The 16,004-nt window shown below is 52.1% G+C and overlaps 6 protein-coding genes across 6 annotated transcripts; 3 read left to right on the plus strand and 3 right to left on the minus strand.

Moving 5' to 3' along the window:
- Positions 1 to 89: 89 nt before the first annotated feature.
- Positions 90 to 1,941, minus strand: V8C40DRAFT_285262 (aminotransferase-like domain-containing protein; the record flags this gene model as incomplete). The annotated part of the gene is made up of 4 exons (XM_083222333.1): positions 90 to 347; positions 421 to 1,565; positions 1,626 to 1,659; positions 1,717 to 1,941. 4 exons carry the CDS (start codon positions 1,939 to 1,941, stop codon positions 90 to 92), a joined length of 1,662 nt encoding a protein of 553 aa, XP_083076192.1.
- A 688-nt stretch (positions 1,942 to 2,629) lies between these two features.
- Positions 2,630 to 5,213, plus strand: V8C40DRAFT_237315 (Zn(II)2Cys6 transcription factor). The gene is made up of 3 exons (XM_083214219.1): positions 2,630 to 3,875; positions 3,948 to 4,368; positions 4,430 to 5,213. Exons 1-3 carry the CDS (start codon positions 2,906 to 2,908, stop codon positions 5,082 to 5,084), a joined length of 2,046 nt encoding a protein of 681 aa, XP_083076193.1. The 5' UTR covers positions 2,630 to 2,905; the 3' UTR covers positions 5,085 to 5,213.
- Positions 5,214 to 5,393: 180 nt separating this feature from the next.
- On the plus strand, positions 5,394 to 6,252 carry V8C40DRAFT_237318 (succinate dehydrogenase assembly factor 4). The gene has a single exon (XM_083214220.1). It carries the CDS (start codon positions 5,488 to 5,490, stop codon positions 5,929 to 5,931), a length of 444 nt encoding a protein of 147 aa, XP_083076194.1. The 5' UTR covers positions 5,394 to 5,487; the 3' UTR covers positions 5,932 to 6,252.
- V8C40DRAFT_160188 (histone deacetylation protein Rxt3-domain-containing protein) lies at positions 6,215 to 10,301 on the minus strand. The gene is made up of 2 exons (XM_083211448.1): positions 7,808 to 10,301; positions 6,215 to 7,729 (listed from the first exon to the last, which is right to left on the minus strand). Exons 1-2 carry the CDS (start codon positions 9,994 to 9,996, stop codon positions 6,499 to 6,501), a joined length of 3,420 nt encoding a protein of 1,139 aa, XP_083076195.1. The 5' UTR covers positions 9,997 to 10,301; the 3' UTR covers positions 6,215 to 6,498.
- Positions 10,302 to 11,591: 1,290 nt separating this feature from the next.
- V8C40DRAFT_237322 (uncharacterized protein) lies at positions 11,592 to 12,423 on the minus strand. The gene has a single exon (XM_083214221.1). The coding sequence runs from the start codon at positions 12,341 to 12,343 to the stop codon at positions 11,768 to 11,770; it is 576 nt and encodes a 191-aa protein (XP_083076196.1). The 5' UTR covers positions 12,344 to 12,423; the 3' UTR covers positions 11,592 to 11,767.
- A 1,366-nt stretch (positions 12,424 to 13,789) lies between these two features.
- Positions 13,790 to 15,422, plus strand: V8C40DRAFT_237327 (carbon-nitrogen hydrolase). Its single transcript, XM_083214222.1, has 3 exons — positions 13,790 to 14,135; positions 14,205 to 14,644; positions 14,698 to 15,422. Exons 1-3 carry the CDS (start codon positions 13,966 to 13,968, stop codon positions 15,075 to 15,077), a joined length of 990 nt encoding a protein of 329 aa, XP_083076197.1. The 5' UTR covers positions 13,790 to 13,965; the 3' UTR covers positions 15,078 to 15,422.
- The last annotated feature ends 582 nt before the right edge of the window (positions 15,423 to 16,004 follow it).

Here is a 16,004-nt window from a genome sequence, read left to right on the forward strand (position 1 = left end):
TGTTCACATTCAAAACATAGTCACTGGACAAAAATCCCAATTGATTCCTTCAACTCCGTGCCATGCTCTCTGTATGCAGCGCGTTAAGCTCACACCAGATTAAAAATACTTCGAAGAGCTGTCCCAAACGTTCGAACGGCCACTTCCATGTTCTCAGCGCTCGACGCCGCAAACGTGAGGCGGAAAAACACGTTGTCCAGAGGCAAATCCGGCTCGGCCCTGAACCAGGAGCCCTTTGCTACTAGGACGCCCCTCTTGAGGCACGCGGCGAATATTTCTTCCTCGATGTCGAGAGCAGAGTATAGTTTTGCGTTGGGTCGCAAGCTGTGATTAATTTTGATCCAGCACTGTTGCAATCACGATTAGCCCCCGTGCCTTTATATGCTCATGCATCTACCTTGGGTGTTTACATGTACTTACAAACATGCCTGCACTTGGAGAGTTCCAGTTCACAATCGATTTGGGCAGAAACTTCTCAAATGCAGCCAGCATCACGTCTCTTCTCCCAGTATATTCAACCTGAAGATGCTGCAGCCAGTCCAGGAATCCCTGGTGGCCCCATTTCTCGTCAACTAGCTTGTATATGAGAGCTTGGGAGAAGCCGCTGGGCCCTTGACTCGCCGTTTCAGCGTGCCGGATGAATCGCTCAATCATTTGCTCGGAGGCCGTCACCCAGCCCATTCTTGCGCCGGGGACGACGACTTTCGAGAAGGAGTCGATGCGCATTACGCGGCCGTCGGTGTCGATGCTGAGAAACGAAGGGGGAAGATTGGAGAGAAATGTGTTGATAGGAAGCTTTGAAGAGTTCTGATGGGGGTTTGAGTCGGATCGTAGCTGAAGAAAGTAATAAGGGTCGTCTTCAATGATGTAGATGTCGTGTTTCTGACAGATTTTGTATATCGCTCTTTTTCTAGCGGCGCTTTGGGTTGATCCTGTCGGGATCTGCCCTGTCGGCACGGTGTACAAGACATGTGGTTTTCGAGCTCCTTTTTTCGCAGCGTCCCAGTTGGTGAGAAGCTCGTCCATGACTTCTGGTATGGGGCCATCAGCATCCATCTTGATACCGACCGTTTTGATACCCATCGGAAGGGCAGTCTCCAAGGCAGAAGCATAACAATACTCCTCTGTCATCCACGAGTCACCCCTGTTCTTATCACATAGCATTCGCAGTGCTTGGTATATGCCAGCTGTGTTTCCGGTTGTTAAACAAGTATCCCAATCGGCATAGAGAGGCTTATGGACGAGTTCTGTGTGTTCTGTAATCCACCGGATCATCTGAGCTGAACCTGCTGCTTGGCCGTAGTTTAACGCGACAGAGAGGTCGAACGCTGCGTCTCCGGAGGCGATGTCGTGTAGTCCCATTGCAATGGTGGATTCGGCTTCGAATACATCGCTCTCGGCGGCACCAGGTATCGCGGGAATCGCAGCACTTATAGAGTTGAATGGGAAATAGTCGGGGCTGGGAAGGCCACCAGCTAGTGAAATCATTCCCGGTCTCTTAAGAAACCTAGCGGCTACTTTCAAGATTCCAGGCGCTCGTGCTCGACATTCATCGGTTAGGTGATCTGAGACGGCATCGTTAGATATGAGATGTCTCTTTGGAAGTTACTGGAAATAGCACTTACTGTCCCATCTCTTCGCTGCCGGCCTGTCGGATGACTTTGTTCACGAGGGTAAGTTTCATGTATTTTACAGATCTACGAAAGGGGAACTGACTCTGGAACACTGCAGTTTGAACATGTCGGAATCAGCATAGGCACCTGTCGGAGCCACCATTTTTCCAACGGCCTGTCGACGGGCATCGATATCGGCAATTGTGGGGGTTTTCAGGATCCCATTGCTGAGACAAACGCTCGAGTGCCATTCTGGGCCCGCCGTGTCATCTAAGAGAATGCCTTCTGTAACTGAAGGTGTCATGTTATGATGTGAACCCTTGGCCATGCTAGATGAACTACGAGGAGATGGGGCTTACTAGTTTCAGAAGCTGGGAGGAATTGTTTATAAGGGACAGGGGGCTTGGGGTAGTTATTATCTGGCTTATAAATATCCATAGATATCCATCTGCAACGGTTGTCACTCTGATATCTACTTGCTCTGGTTCGCCCTACTCATAACGAATTAATGATGTGGGGCTTCTCTGTATAAGTTGGACGCGAGTTGGGGTAGAAAAGATGCCGTGGGGTAGATTGCGACGAATCGACTCCAACAGTGATATAATACAACTGAGACAGCATTTTCTCTAATAACTGCTAATAAATCTATACTTCTATATTAACTTCTATTATATATATATTTCTCTAGTAACTGCTATTATATCTGTATTTCTCTAGTAATTGCTATCATATTCCTCTAGTCATTGCTACTATAGTTACCCAGTATATAGCAAAATCCGCTTGCTAGCTAAATAAACATTCCCCTACAAAAGACATCGTTAAGTATGCTGATTCGTTTCTATATGGAAGTTTTATCTCTGTCGTCGATTACATTGACTCCTGCTTATGAGAGAGTCTTGGTAAACTAAATGCCGTCTTTTAATATATGTGCAGGTTTAGAGGTACTTGTAAGCCTCTAGTTCTAAAGTAGTGCCACAAGTACTCCATTACGGTCTTGCAACATGCATGACTGGTGTCTTGGCGAGAGTCACTCATTGTATCTCAAGACACAAGATGAGAGCTTCAAAGCCAGTATAGAAAATTTTCACTGCTGCCAAGCTCGGCGTGATTTCCATCGACTTACATCGCAGTAAAGCGCCCTATTAATACAGCATATTAACCCTCAGGCAACGCTAAAGAATAGATGACTAATCTCGGATTATGAAGCCGATGATACAATCTTCAGGTGAATGAGCAACCTCACTCAGTGAGAATCTCATCACATATCAGCTCATCTCGGCATCACACCAGCCATGGAAGGAAACCTCGCCCTCACTGGAGCCCCCAGGCGCAAAAACGGCCGTCCACAGGCCTGCGAGCCCTGTCGAAGACGAAAAGTCGCCTGCGATCACCGCGTTCCCGTATGCTCCCGATGTCGCCGCGGAGGAGTATCAGACAAGTGCGTCTATCTGGCTCAGCCAGGCCAGCAGAATAACCACATCAACTCGTCGAGATCAGCCGCCGTTCCGTCTCTGAGGCCGCAGGTCACAAACGGCTCTCCCGTCTCCATATCAGTCCCCGTTAGTAGATCACCACAAGCAACTCTAGAGAGCAATGTTGGGTATCTCGGCGCGACGAGTTTCTCGGCATTCTATGAAGAAGCGCAAAACAGCTTGTCGGTAACGGAAAAGTGCGAATCAGAGTCGGATATGATGCCGCTCAAGACCGCAGATGTTGTCCCGCGCCTGGACGAGCTTGCTCTCGGCGCCCTGCGACACATTCCCGACAAGGCTTCGTCGCAGCTGCTGACGAGGCTCTACACAAGCTTTTACGGCGGCTGGAATACGCTCTCGGGGCGGTGGCTGAATGATTCTCTGTGGGCGGCGTTTGGGACGACTCTAGATCGTGTGGCGCGAGACGAGGAGCTGCTGAGGCGCATGTCGTTTAAGCTGTGTCGGAACAGCGCGGTGCCTCTTGGGGAGTCTCATACAGATCCGCAAAAGTGGTTTGCCGAGTTTTCGGGATCAAATTTGCGGTGGGAATCTCTTGGCTTGCTCTACGTCTTTTGGGCTGGCGGCGCTCGAAGACTTCCTGAGAAGAATGTCATATCCAGCGACTGCGAGGTGCTGCACAATACTCACGCAAGCCATCTCGTGAAGCTGTACAAGATGGCTGCGTGGAAGTGCATAGAGCTCTGTCGCGATGCGGCCAACAGTAACACCATGTTGTTATTTCTTATTTTGGGTCACAGCTTGTTGGAATCCAACGAGTCCGGGGATGCAGGTAACTCACCCAGTCTATTAGCCCTTGCTTTCTCTGTCAAGCATTCATCTAACAAGTGTACTCAACTCTCAGGCATGCAGTACTGGAGGACGCACGGCGATCTCATGGCCATGACAACATATCTCGGCCTCCACGTCTCTCCAAATGCCAACCCAAAGGACTTTTCCGTCACTACGCAAACCAAGCGCCAGCTATTTGCCGCCATCTTCACACATGACAAGGTTACGGCCACGTTCACCGGGCGGCCGGCCTTTCTCAGCAGAAGATTCTCATCAACGCCACTTCCTTTGGACATGAGCGAAGAGTTGTTATTGTCAAATCCTCCCCTCGCCGATTACAGTGATTGCCGTGTGGATGAGAATGGATGGAGCACCGATGGCAAAATTTATCTATCGACAACGTTGCGCGCAAGAGCCATGCTGTCATATGTAAGAGATGAGATTCTGGAGATTGCCTTACAGAGCATGGATTTTGGGGGCAAGACGGCACTTTTGTAAGTCTAAGAGAATCACAGACTAACATCGCCACAAGAGCTTTGTATTAACCATGACCAGGAATTTGAAGAAGCGAGAAATGCAAATCGTTGCCGAATTCCCGCCCTGCATACTCTATTCGCACAACGACCTCAATAACTTAGACGTCTCAGGCAAGGACCTGTACGCAAGACTTCTCATCTGGCTCGAGCACCTACAAAACCTCTTCTTCATCGAACGTCTCCTTAGCAAAGAAGACAGCGAAGAAGCAGGGTCCCGACTCTTCGAAATCAGCCTCGAGATGGTAACGCTAGCCCACCTCTTCTGGACGCACCAGAACCGGCTCAAGACGGTAGAAGACTGCGTCGAATGGACAACAGCCTCGTTCGCAGCCCCAGCGGGCGGGATCCTGTGCATGGAACTGCTCCGGGGCAAGGCGCACGGCACGATGAGCGCCGCGGCCACAAAGGCCATCATCGTGGAGAAGCTCGGGATGTTGGCGGCGTTTTTGGACTGGGTGATGCCGTCGTCGCCGAACGCCGATATTTGCTTCCGCATCAAAAAGGTTGTGAGGCGGGTGTTGGAGCAGGCGCTGGAGGCGCCGGTGCAGACGAATATGCTGGACGAGGGCGGGCATTGGAATATGGACTTGTCGCCGGATTTGAATTCGTTTTTCAGTTTTGATTTGTTGGATACGTTTGAGTGGCTGCGGCCGGAGGGAGGTGGAAGCGTGTAAGTGAAGATGCGTGATGGATTTGTACATGGATGTTTGGATTTGTGCGTAGCGTGTTGTGTTATTCATGTGCTTGATTTAACATGATACAGAGTTGATTGCTCTCCAAATGATATTATTATGATTAACAGGATTCTCTTTCTTATTCAATCTCATCTTGCCCACATCATACAAATCATGAGCCGTGTAAATATCGTAGAGCCACCCTCGACGCCTCCCACCAACACACCCCACCAAGCCTAAACCTCGGCTATCAGCTCCCGTCTCTTTCCATCTCGTCATCAACCAACTCTCAGCTTTCAAATCACAAAACCTACAACTTCCAACAAGCTCAATCCAACTCAACCCAACTACTCAACTCTCAACTTAACCAAACCAAATAACAAACACCAACAAACAAACTACAATGCCTCCCTTCCTCCGCCCTCGTCTCCCCCTCCCTCTCCGGAATCTCTCCCTCACAACAACCCGCCTCTCATCATCATCATCCTTCTCCTCACGCCCATCCCCCCCGAAACTCCCCGCCGCCCAACAAGCCGAATTCGAACGCCTCCAGCGCGCAGCCGCCGTATCGTCCGCCTTCCAAGAAGTAGCTGCAACTCAAACTCCTCCCGCGACGGAAACTCCTCGCCACACTACAACCGCTTCCTCTTCTGCTTCTGGTTCTGCGAATACCGTTAAGACAGACGAGTCTACGACGCTGAATCAGGGCCTGTTTCGTGGCGCGCTGCCAGAGTTCGAGGGCGATACGAATCCCAAGACGGGCGAGGTGGGAGGGCCGAAGAATGAGCCTTTGCGGTGGGGTGGGGAGGGGGATTGGAGCTATAATGGCAGGGTGACGGACTTTTGAGCGAGGCCTGTTGTTTTCCTGGAGGCGCAGAAAACGATTCTAGCAAGACGTTGAGATACAAACAAAGGCGAAAATTCTACAGCACCTAAAGGAGGAGGAAGAACAAAAAAGGCACCAAGAGGGATGAAAAAAGATGTAAGATGGAAAGGATCAACCGCGAGGAGATACCAGCGTCGCACGTAGCGACGAATTGTACATTACGACTATAGAATCTGAAGCATGTACTATTACTATCCCACGCATCATGATGAGTAGAGGGGGTATTCTTTCATATCCCAGAGAGGAGAGAGAGAGAAGAAAAAAAACTCAAACACAAAAAAAGGAAAAAGAAAAAGCGAAGCTCCGGATATAAAATGGCCGCCGCCTCCCTGGGCCACTCCCAAAAACAAAGCATTTGCCCTCGCTATTTTGCTGTCCGCCCAAAATACAAGCCCCGTATATATGAGTCCTCCCCCCTTCCCAGGGGATATCCCATCCCATCCCGTAGGCCTTTCCTTGAACAAATCCTCATGATAATGGAAAAAAGATCAATAATTAACAGAAGAAGAAGAAAAAGAAAAAAACCAATTACTTTTCCTCAGCCGTTACCACCTTTTCTTCATTTCCCATATCTCGCATTTCAACATCCTTATCCTGGTCGTGCCCTTGAGAGTGGGTGTCGCTCATCTTTTCGTCGGGCTGATTCTCCTTGTCTCCTTCACTGTGTCGGCGCTTAGCCTCGGGAATTTCATCACCATTATTTCTCTTCCCCCAGTTGCCAGAGATCTCGCTGCCCAGACTGGGCTTGCCGTCCAAAATGTCAGCCTTGCCCAATCCTGTAATCATCACATAGTTGGCCGCCTGCTCCCTCATGCGCTCTCGTCGACCCTTTCCGCGAAGTCTGGCCTGCGGCTGGGCACCATTTTGCACCCAGCGGATGCTCTTGACCATGTAGCTCAGGCCATCGTGGACGGCGTGCCGTGATCCGTATTCTCCGCCAAACTCGCGGCTGGTAATTCCGTATCGCGTAGACGGGGCGTACTTAACGAGTCGAGGCAATATCAAAACATTCACGTGCAGGTCGCGCTCTGCAGGGATGGGCATTGGGCCCGCGACAGGAGGGGCGGTGATGAGTCCTTCAGACGTGGCATTGGCGGGCTCGTTTTCCTGGTTCTTAACTTTTCGTCGCTTCGTTTCGCCATTGAGACCTTGCTCCAGATCCAGCAGAGATGTATCGACATCTTCGGTCCATTCGCCCTTGATCCATCCCCCGTGAATGCATGCTGCAACCACGTCCGAGTCGTCGGTGTAGACATCTGTACCCCAAAGGAATGCCCTGGCGGTAATCTCCTCTCGAGCCACCGAAGATAGATGAACGCGCGACACTTTGACAGTCAGAGTGCAGTTTTCTTTGCCCTTGATCAACTCCAGTGGCAACGGTTTTGGATTTGACGAGAAGCCGCGGTGTGTGGGAGTATTAGGAAGTAACCTTCCCGCCTTCAGATCTGGCTGGTAGATGAAGTCGCCCAAGTGGTGGCGGGGATGGCCAGCAACTTGCTCCAGGACGGCCTTGGAGGATACAATGGTTCGCGGTTTGGGTGGGATCGCGGTCGGGGGACTCTGGGCAGATTTCAGGGCTTGAGCCGGTTGCGCGGGTCGCGGCGCATGGTGGTGATGATGGTGATGATGCGCAGCGTTCGGCATCTTTTCGGTCGGTGATTCCATCGGTGTGGCGCCCTTGAAATTCTTGAACGTGGTTACTGCAACGGTTGGAGAGGCGGTACCTTCGGGTGCGTGGTGGTGATGGTGATGATGGTGACTATGGAAAACATGCGTGGTTAGCCTTTTTATACTGCTCTGCTACTCGGATTAATCCAAAAGTCAAACAAAAACTTACTGATGGTGGTGGTGGCCATGGCCCCTCGCACGCTTTGTGCCACGTCCTACCGGCGTCAATCTGCCTGAACTCTCATCATCACGGCTCTCGTCTGTATTATGCTTTCGTCTTCTGCCCCTTGCGCCCTTGGTCGCACCGTCTGGTCCGGCATCTGGGCCTTGGCCGTCCATCTCGTCTCGTTTGGCCAGCGCGGCGTTGACGTACGGCACCGGGGCCGAGGTGACGGGGCTGGACAGGCCGCCCAAGCTCACGCCGCTGCCAATGCCCGCAAACATGCGGCCAAACTCGCTCTTAATGCCTGGTTCTGCGGCGGGACCTGGCTGCTGAGGCTGCGCACCCTGGACGGCCTGTGGGAGCGGGGATACGCGCCCTTTGCGGTTAATCTCCTGGATGGCTAGTAGATTGCGCTGGTGAATGCCAGGTCCGGATGGGTCGTCGACATTTCTGTTTCGCGCCGGGTCAAACTGGTGGTGTCCAACAGCACCACCAAAAGGCGCCGACGAATGAGGCGGAGGCACATCATCAAGAGGTCGAGGTCTAGGCTGCTGCTGCTGCTGCTGTTGCTGCTGTTGCTGCTGTTGCTGTTGCTGCTGCTGCTGCTGGGCGTGGTGAAGCTCCATTCGGGCTCTGTCTGGCGACTCGTGAGGCTGAGGTGGGCCAGCAACGCCAGTTGCGCTCTGAGGATACGCTGGGTGGGAGGTTGGAGGGAATCTCTCAGGAGGCGCTGTCGGATAGGCTGAAGAGCTATGAGGCGCATAGGGCCCAGAGGCAGGAGGATAGTCTGGGTGTGGCCGCTGGTGGTCCATGGGCGCGGGCCTGTAGCTCGCCTCGGTTTCCGGCCGTCCCCAGCGAGGGTCTCGAGGATCGCGCCGGTCGAGGAGCTCGGCAGGGGGTGCGCCGTAGGGGGCAGATTGATGTACCGGGGGTTCGCGATGCGCCTGGTCATGCGGGGGCAGCGGATGTCGGTTCGGGTCGCCACCAGAATATGCTCGCTCCCTCCCTTCTCGTTCTCGCTGCTGCTGCTGCTGCTGCTGCTGATGTTGTTGTTGTTGTTGCTGCTGCTGCTGCTGCTCGATTGCGTTTTGCCTTTCCCTTTCTGCTCTGTAGCGATCATCGTACGGATAAGGCCTCAAGCCAGCCCTCTCACCGTAATCCAGACCCGCTGCTGATCGCGTGACTTCCTCCCGACGACCGTAAGCATCCTCCGGGCCCGGCACCCTCCCGACTTCCATCGGCCGGGGCGCCATGCCACCGTATGGCCTCGACTGAGCATTATTTTGACCAGGAGGCGGTGGTGCTGTAGACAGCCTTGGTGCATCTCGTGAAGGGTCGGTCGAGCTCGAGGGGTGTCGCGAGTGATAGGGAGGCTGCTGCTGCTGCGGCGTGCCGTATCGTTGTACGTCGGGGGTCGTGGCGTAGGGGCCTCGAGGAGAGGGCGCGGTGCCAGCTCGAGGGTCGTACGGTCGTTGAAGCTCGGGGGTTTGAGGTCGTCGAAACGGAGGGTACTCGGACGATGCAGAGTGCATTCGAGGCGATGCTTGGATAGATGCCGCAAAGCCAGGGCCAGAGGTCGAGGCGGATGTCGGGGCCGAGTGCGATGAGTATTGCTGCGCAGTCGAGGGAGGTTGAGTATCTCGCGAGGCTGGTGGCGGGCCGCCGAGCATGGACGAGATCGACATGGAGCTGCCGCCAGATGCTGAGCCAGCGCGCGCGATGGAGCTCAGAGCAGGCAGCTCACGACCTGAAGGAAAGGCGCTGGGTGGTCCGACGGCCACAGGGGGAGGCCGTGGTGGCGGTGGCCCGTAGGTCATGGCATGAGGCGGCGGCGGGTGAGGCTGTTGGTGATGCTGCGACATGGGATGCTGCTGATGCTGCTGCTGCTGCCCCGGCTGCTGGGGAGGCGATGTGGGCGGCGGCATGTTGCGACTCAGCTCGCGAGCGGTGGGCAGCGACGAGGCGCTCTGGGCACGCGAATGGCTGGGCTCGGGATAGTCGCGGACGTGCGAAGGGCGGTAGGGCGCGTCCGAGGTGCGGCGCTGGTGGGCATAAGCAGGGCTGGCGATGCGATGCGAGGCTGGCGGTGGTGCTGCTGATGACGAAGTTGATGCCGAGTTCGAGGGCGGCAGGGGAAAATGCGGACGGTGATGGCGGTTGTGGTTGTAGAGAGCTGGCGACCGTCTTGGATCCATCGTGCCGAAGTTTTAGCTACTTAGCTCGAAAATTCCGACCCGGGCGGAGCGATCTTGGGGCCTCGGATGGGCTGAAGCTGCCGCCCCGTTGCCGCGAGGAATGGACAGACAGCGGGTGAATTGAGGTTGACGGACGGGAGGCGAGTCAATGACTTGCGAAGATGGAAGTTCAGCTTCTCCAAATCACGTCCACTCCCCCGTATCGAATCGCACCGCTGCAGTCAGTCGCCTGTGGGCTTGCGCCCGGCAGCTGCCGTCTGGCAGGGCGTCGAGCCGAATTGCTGCTCCCGGGGTGTGAGGCCGGGTGGGCTAAGCGCGCCAAATGCTCTCCAGCTGGTCTCAAACGCCGCGATCCAATGATCCAATGCAAACCGGAACCTGCCACTGGGAACCTTGAAAAAAATCAAAAAAAGTGCGCCCAGCCACTGACAGCACGCGACGGCCCTGCGCTAGAAAACCTTGAGCTCGGCAAGCGCCCCTTTGTTTCGCCCGAGCGGCCACAATCCAGCTTTCAAACAAGTGACAAGTCCACTTTTCTGGAGCACGAGTACAGTAGAAGGAAGAAAAGAAGGCTGGTTTTTTGGAGATGTAAGAAGAAAATGGGAAAAAATTAGTGACACGCACGGCAGAGGCCAGTCAGCCGCGCAGGGATCCGAGCTCCCCTTGCTGGAGTAACGAGATGCGCGAGGACGCTTTGGATTTGGTGAGGGGGAGCCGGACCAGGAGACGGTGGGGAACCAGGATATGCAGGCGGGAGTCGCTGGTCTGTTGGTGTGGTGTGTGGTCTAGTCTGCGGGTTTGTTGTTGTTGTTTTGGATTGTTTTGGTTGCTGTGCAGTGATGGTGTTTGCAAGTGGTGATGATGATGATGTGTGACGGGTATGGACATGAACATGGGCATGGACATGGACGCTGATCTTGTCTTGACGAGATGCCGTGGTTGTTGTCGGCGGCCAGATATAAGGTGCGAGCATTGCAGAGGTAGTAGCTGGGAATAGCTGCGAGTATGTCTGGTAGAGTCTCGAATTCGGCTGCTTCTTCTTTTTCTGACTCTTTCTCTCCCTTATTTCTCCCTCATATTCTTGCTTCTCACCAGATGCACTCCCCGAGTCGTGAATGGCAGAAAATGAACCACCAGAAAATGAAACAAGGCGGGAATCAAAAGGTGAAAATCAATGGCTTGGAGCTAGTGGGCGCGGATCCCGGGGCAAGTTTTTGCTTGGCGCCAACGCAGGAGCTTTATGCGGGGAAGCTGCCAGAGGTGTGCCGATAGGCTATTTTGCGAGTACAGGGAGCTGATTGCAAGGTACTCGCCCGCCCGTGCTGCTGCGAGGAGCTACCTGGGAGCAGCAATTCACTACATGGTGCCTTATGGTTGGCACTTGACATGCGCTGGGAGGCTTGAAGCCATCACCGTCATTTGATCGGTATTAGTATAGAGGCAAAGTTTACATATATAGCAATGGAACCCATTGCCTGTACATACATCCATGACGATTACATACATGCACCGGCATTAAGGCACCAAAAGACACGACATGACAAAAGCAGCATCTGCACGTCGTTGGGCTACGTGCCTCACCTCGACCGGGAAATGGCTCAATGAGTGGCCACGGTCAGCTGAAGCTCAAACAGAAAAATGGCTCCACGAGTGAGAGAAAAAAGCAAAAAATATTAAAAAGGAAAGAAAAGAAAAAAGAGAAGGGGTAAACGTGGGGGTAAAGACAACATGAAGCAGCAGCATCACGCTCAACAAGCTGATGATTGATGCTTCACTTTCTTTCATCCAGATTTAATCTCTCGAATGCCATTGATTTGATCTGATCCGACTTGATTCCTTCCATCCCTGGCTCCCTCTTCAATCTCGTGTGACAAATGGCTTGCGATCTGACCCAGCCTCGACGTCGCACCGGCTCGCTCGCAAACAACCGCAACCCCTCAGGAACCGGACCGGACCAGGGACCCCCGTCGCAATCAGACCAAAAAACCCGTCGATGCGCTGGACGGGCTAAGGCAGATATCATGCACGCATTATAACCGAGTGGCAGCGTCGGGCCGCATGGCGCTGGACTGGCTGGACTGGCTGGACTGGACCCTTTGCCTTTGCATTTGGTCCTCCAGTCTTGCTTGCTGGCCCCCTTCACCGCTGGACCAGACGCCCGAATCGGGGCAATGGGGTTCGGCAGAGACGACTGCATCCAGCACAGCTTCATTCGCATTTCACACTTCGCTCGCCCGTTCACGTCAGCGCTGATGGGTGATCCGTTGGGATTCGATGACATGCCGGACCAGACCCCCGAACCCCTGGCTGGCCCCCAACTAGTTAATATGCAGAGATAACCGTCCATACGTGTCCAGAACCCTAATAGAGAAAAAAAGAAAGGAAAAAAAGAAAAGAGGACCAAGGCACGTGCAAGAAAAATTTCCCAGACATGGACGAGAGGGTCTGTCTTGGGCTGGTTGGCTGGGAATCCACTCCCCCCTCTCTCTCTCCAAGAAAAATGGAGGTGAGGTGGATGTGTCTAAGAAAAAAAAGATTTGGAAAAAAACAACATCCATTGAAAATTGGGCAGAATCGGCAGAGTGAGGTGGTCGTTCTGGCGGTGTAAAGCACGGGTCGTACTATCACAGGCTGCATGCAGGCGCATGTGAGTTGATGGAGCACGCAATTTATTTCAGTGTGCTGTGCTGTGCATGCACATTGTGTCACAGCAGACGCAATGTGTGTAACAAAAAGCGGGCGCGTGCAGTTTTAGGGGTGTGGTTTGCGTTACGTTCATTTGGTTGGGCTCGAATGCTGCTGGCATCTTGATTCAGTTTCTTTGGTGGTTTGGTTTGGCATCATCCGAGGCCCACGACGAGTGACAATCCCATGATTTCAAATGCATGTGTTTGTAGAAGCTGTCATCAAAAGTATCCAATGCCTCATAACGTCTCAAAATACCTTTCAAATCAGGTATTTAAGGCGTATTGACTGCAGAGAGACCAGCCCTGGTAAATGTGATTTACCTCTAGGTTAGGTGAGTGAAGCTGGCCGAATGAGGGCATCACCGAGATGTACCAGTGGCAGTCAGACACTCCTGCAGACACGACTTCCGTGTCTCGCTCACACTCCCGAGACAACCCAATACAAATCCCGGTACTCCGTATACCAATTCGTAAAAACATACACACTTTAAGCCAAATTCGTTCAGTGGCTTCTTCGCTTTACCGGCCTGTGAGACTTAGACACTTATTGGTGTCATCGTCCTTAATAAGCCACCCATGGATGATAGTATTTGTTAACACTTTGGATGCAATATGGCTGTTTGATCACATGTAGCCGTTATCACTGGCATTTCATATTGATGTCTTCACCAGCTGCTCCCACGCTGTCCCTATCATGTCCCCTCCTCATAACATCTGTCGTTATCTTAGCCATTATCCCACCTTTCCCACCATGAATGCCTGCATCACATGATACGCCATTTCCAATAGTCATACAGAGCTACTATAGACGCTCAACAGCATGGCACGACTCTGGATCGTACGCCAGCCCCGCTACGAAGCTATTCTAATGCAGGACTACAATTAAATCTGTCAAAACCGCGCGGGGTCAGAGCCATACACTCGGTTGATTCCGGCCATACGGCGTCGACCTATCGCATTCTGGAGCCCTATCACGCCGGCGTACAGGTTCCGGTGTATTGTACCACCATCGGAATCCATCAGTTCTCGTAGGCTGGAATGAGGGGTTTGGCGGGGTTATCTCGTGATGACCTTAGTGAAGCCAATATTGTAAACTTGTTTGCTTATGGCATATATGAGATCTCAATATTCACTCAAACGTCAAACTGAAGCCCACACTTTATCAGAGATTATAATCCATCGTATTCAGCCACCCCAATCGGCAATCAGAAAGGCAGAAAAAGCCATCTCGTATCAATTGTCAGCTGCTATCAAAGGCTCATAGAAATAAAGCCTATTCACCATGCCTGACCGCGTTGTTCGCGTCGCCGTTACCCAGGCTGAGCCTGTCTGGCTTAACCTCCAGGCGACTATAGAAAAGACATGCAGACTTATAGCAGAGGCAGCATCGAATAATGCTCAACTTATCGCATTCCCTGAGACTTGGGTTCCAGGTTACCCCTGTTGGATTTGGTTAGTTTTTAGAAGGCATGCGCAACCTTTATGAACGTTGCGAGTAGCTAAAAGGTGTCCTAATAACAGGAGTCGGCCGGTTGACTTTGACCTCAACGTCGCTTACATCAAAAATTCTCTCCGCTTGGACTCACCCGAAATGGAAATGGTCCAGGCGTGCGCTCGTGAACATGGGATTGCCGTCTCGCTGGGTTTCTCGGAGAATAGTAACAACTCACTCTACATTGCCAATGCTCTCATTGGACCTGATGGCGAGATCAAAGTCCATCGACGAAAGATGAAGCCAACACACATGGAGCGCACCGTGTTTGGAGATGCCTCTGGACATTGCTTACAGAGTGTGGCAGAGCTCCCATTTGGTCGCGTTGGCTCATTGGCATGTTGGGAACACATTCAGCCACTACTTAAATACAACACCATTGCACAGAACGAGGAGATTCATGTTGCTATTTGGCCTCCTTTGAATTCAGAAGTCGGAGACCCCATCCCGTGGTCTATGACCGCGGAAGGTATTCACAGTCTTTCTTCTCCATTTCCGTCGGACTTTGCTAATCGATCCAAGGTTGTAAAACGCTCTCCCGCACCTATGCCATTGAATCCGGAACATTCGTGCTACACTGCACCACAGTTATTACAGAAGACGGAGTCAAGACTTTGGGAACAGCTGGAGGGGCGCTCATGTCGAGCCCAGGCGGAGGTCATTCGACCGTCTTTGGTCCAGACGGTCGACGCATAACAGATCTCATCGAAGAGGAAACAGAGGGTATTGTTTATGCAATTTTAAACATGGACGAACTGCTAGTGAACAAGATGTTTGCCGATTGCACGGGACACTATAGCCGCCCTGATCTCCTCTGGTTGGGAGTGGCGCAGGAGATTAAGCCAGTAGTTAGGCCGCAGCGGGTGGAAACTGCTCAAGAAACGAATGAGCAAATCGAGTAGCGAATTAGCTGCCAATGGATATGATGTTTCATTGACATGTGAAAATGGCCGTCAGCCTGATTACGATCTTGCTGCCAACGATTCAGACTAGTCTCATATCTGCTGTGCTTCAAAAAGCAAGACAACGCCATCCTAACATGCCAAAGTTTATTGCGAGAGAGTCGCTGATGAGCATTTCAGCGTGCCCTTTAAGCGTCTGTCGATATTACTCACTTGCGGACGATGATGCGTACACAATTATTCATCAGTCCAGCTGCCTCACTCAAGCCGCAGTTTCTGCCAACATGCTTGTACTTTTACTCATACGACGCATTTTTAAGTATAACAGCCGTCATAAAATCGCTAGTATAATCTCCATGTGTAAGTCGAATAGGAGGTTCTGCATTCATATCAGTTTTACGTCTGCAACTACGTGTATGATCTCGGAGAGGGAAGCGATCAGGCCATCGTGAGAAATCTTAGAAGATATTACTTTTGAATCCAGAGATCAAGCCTCATTTAATCAGCTTAGGCTTTTTACGATGGTTTGTCCAATGCTGCAAACTTCATCCAGAGCCGCAAAGCCCCTCACAGCCTCGTGTTTCTTAATGAGTAAAGTCTGGGTGGTAACCTTTCGTATAGACATACGGAAACTCATGATGTAGTTACAAAGTTGTCTTCGTTAATGGTACGCTCGCCACTTACTTCATTGGTAAGCAATATGTGCGTGAGTTTCGGAGAAGTAAGATATTCCCATCATCACGCAACACTGCAAGCTGCTCACCCAACACTAGAAGACAAAACCGTTGCCATCATCTTTGTTTTTCTACCTCCTCACGACGGGTTCGCGGTGTGCATTTTGCCATCCAAAGCTTTTCTCTCTCCATTTTTTTTTCGGGTACTAATATGGAATCCCAGCAGAATCACCATGTGTCTGGGATCCGTTGC

This window comes from Trichoderma camerunense, assembly GCF_050948025.1.
Source record: "Trichoderma camerunense strain CBS 138272 chromosome Unknown V8C40scaffold_4, whole genome shotgun sequence".
Lineage (NCBI taxonomy): Eukaryota > Fungi > Ascomycota > Sordariomycetes > Hypocreales > Hypocreaceae > Trichoderma > Trichoderma camerunense.

Coding starts and splice junctions, on each gene's coding strand:
- V8C40DRAFT_237315 (XM_083214219.1), top strand. CDS start 2,906: ATGGAAGGAAACCTCGCCCTCACTGGAGCCCCCAGGCGCAAAAACGGC. Junction 3,876..3,947: donor CAACGAGTCCGGGGATGCAG/GTAACTCACCCA, acceptor CTCAACTCTCAG/GCATGCAGTACTGGAGGACG. Junction 4,369..4,429: donor GGGGGCAAGACGGCACTTTT/GTAAGTCTAAGA, acceptor AACCATGACCAG/GAATTTGAAGAAGCGAGAAA.
- V8C40DRAFT_237318 (XM_083214220.1), top strand. CDS start 5,488: ATGCCTCCCTTCCTCCGCCCTCGTCTCCCCCTCCCTCTCCGGAATCTC.
- V8C40DRAFT_160188 (XM_083211448.1), bottom strand. CDS start 9,996: ATGGATCCAAGACGGTCGCCAGCTCTCTACAACCACAACCGCCATCAC. Junction 7,730..7,807: donor CATGGCCACCACCACCATCA/GTAAGTTTTTGT, acceptor TGTTTTCCATAG/TCACCATCATCACCATCACC.
- V8C40DRAFT_237322 (XM_083214221.1), bottom strand. CDS start 12,343: ATGGACGGTTATCTCTGCATATTAACTAGTTGGGGGCCAGCCAGGGGT.
- V8C40DRAFT_237327 (XM_083214222.1), top strand. CDS start 13,966: ATGCCTGACCGCGTTGTTCGCGTCGCCGTTACCCAGGCTGAGCCTGTC. Junction 14,136..14,204: donor GGTTACCCCTGTTGGATTTG/GTTAGTTTTTAG, acceptor TCCTAATAACAG/GAGTCGGCCGGTTGACTTTG. Junction 14,645..14,697: donor GTGGTCTATGACCGCGGAAG/GTATTCACAGTC, acceptor AATCGATCCAAG/GTTGTAAAACGCTCTCCCGC.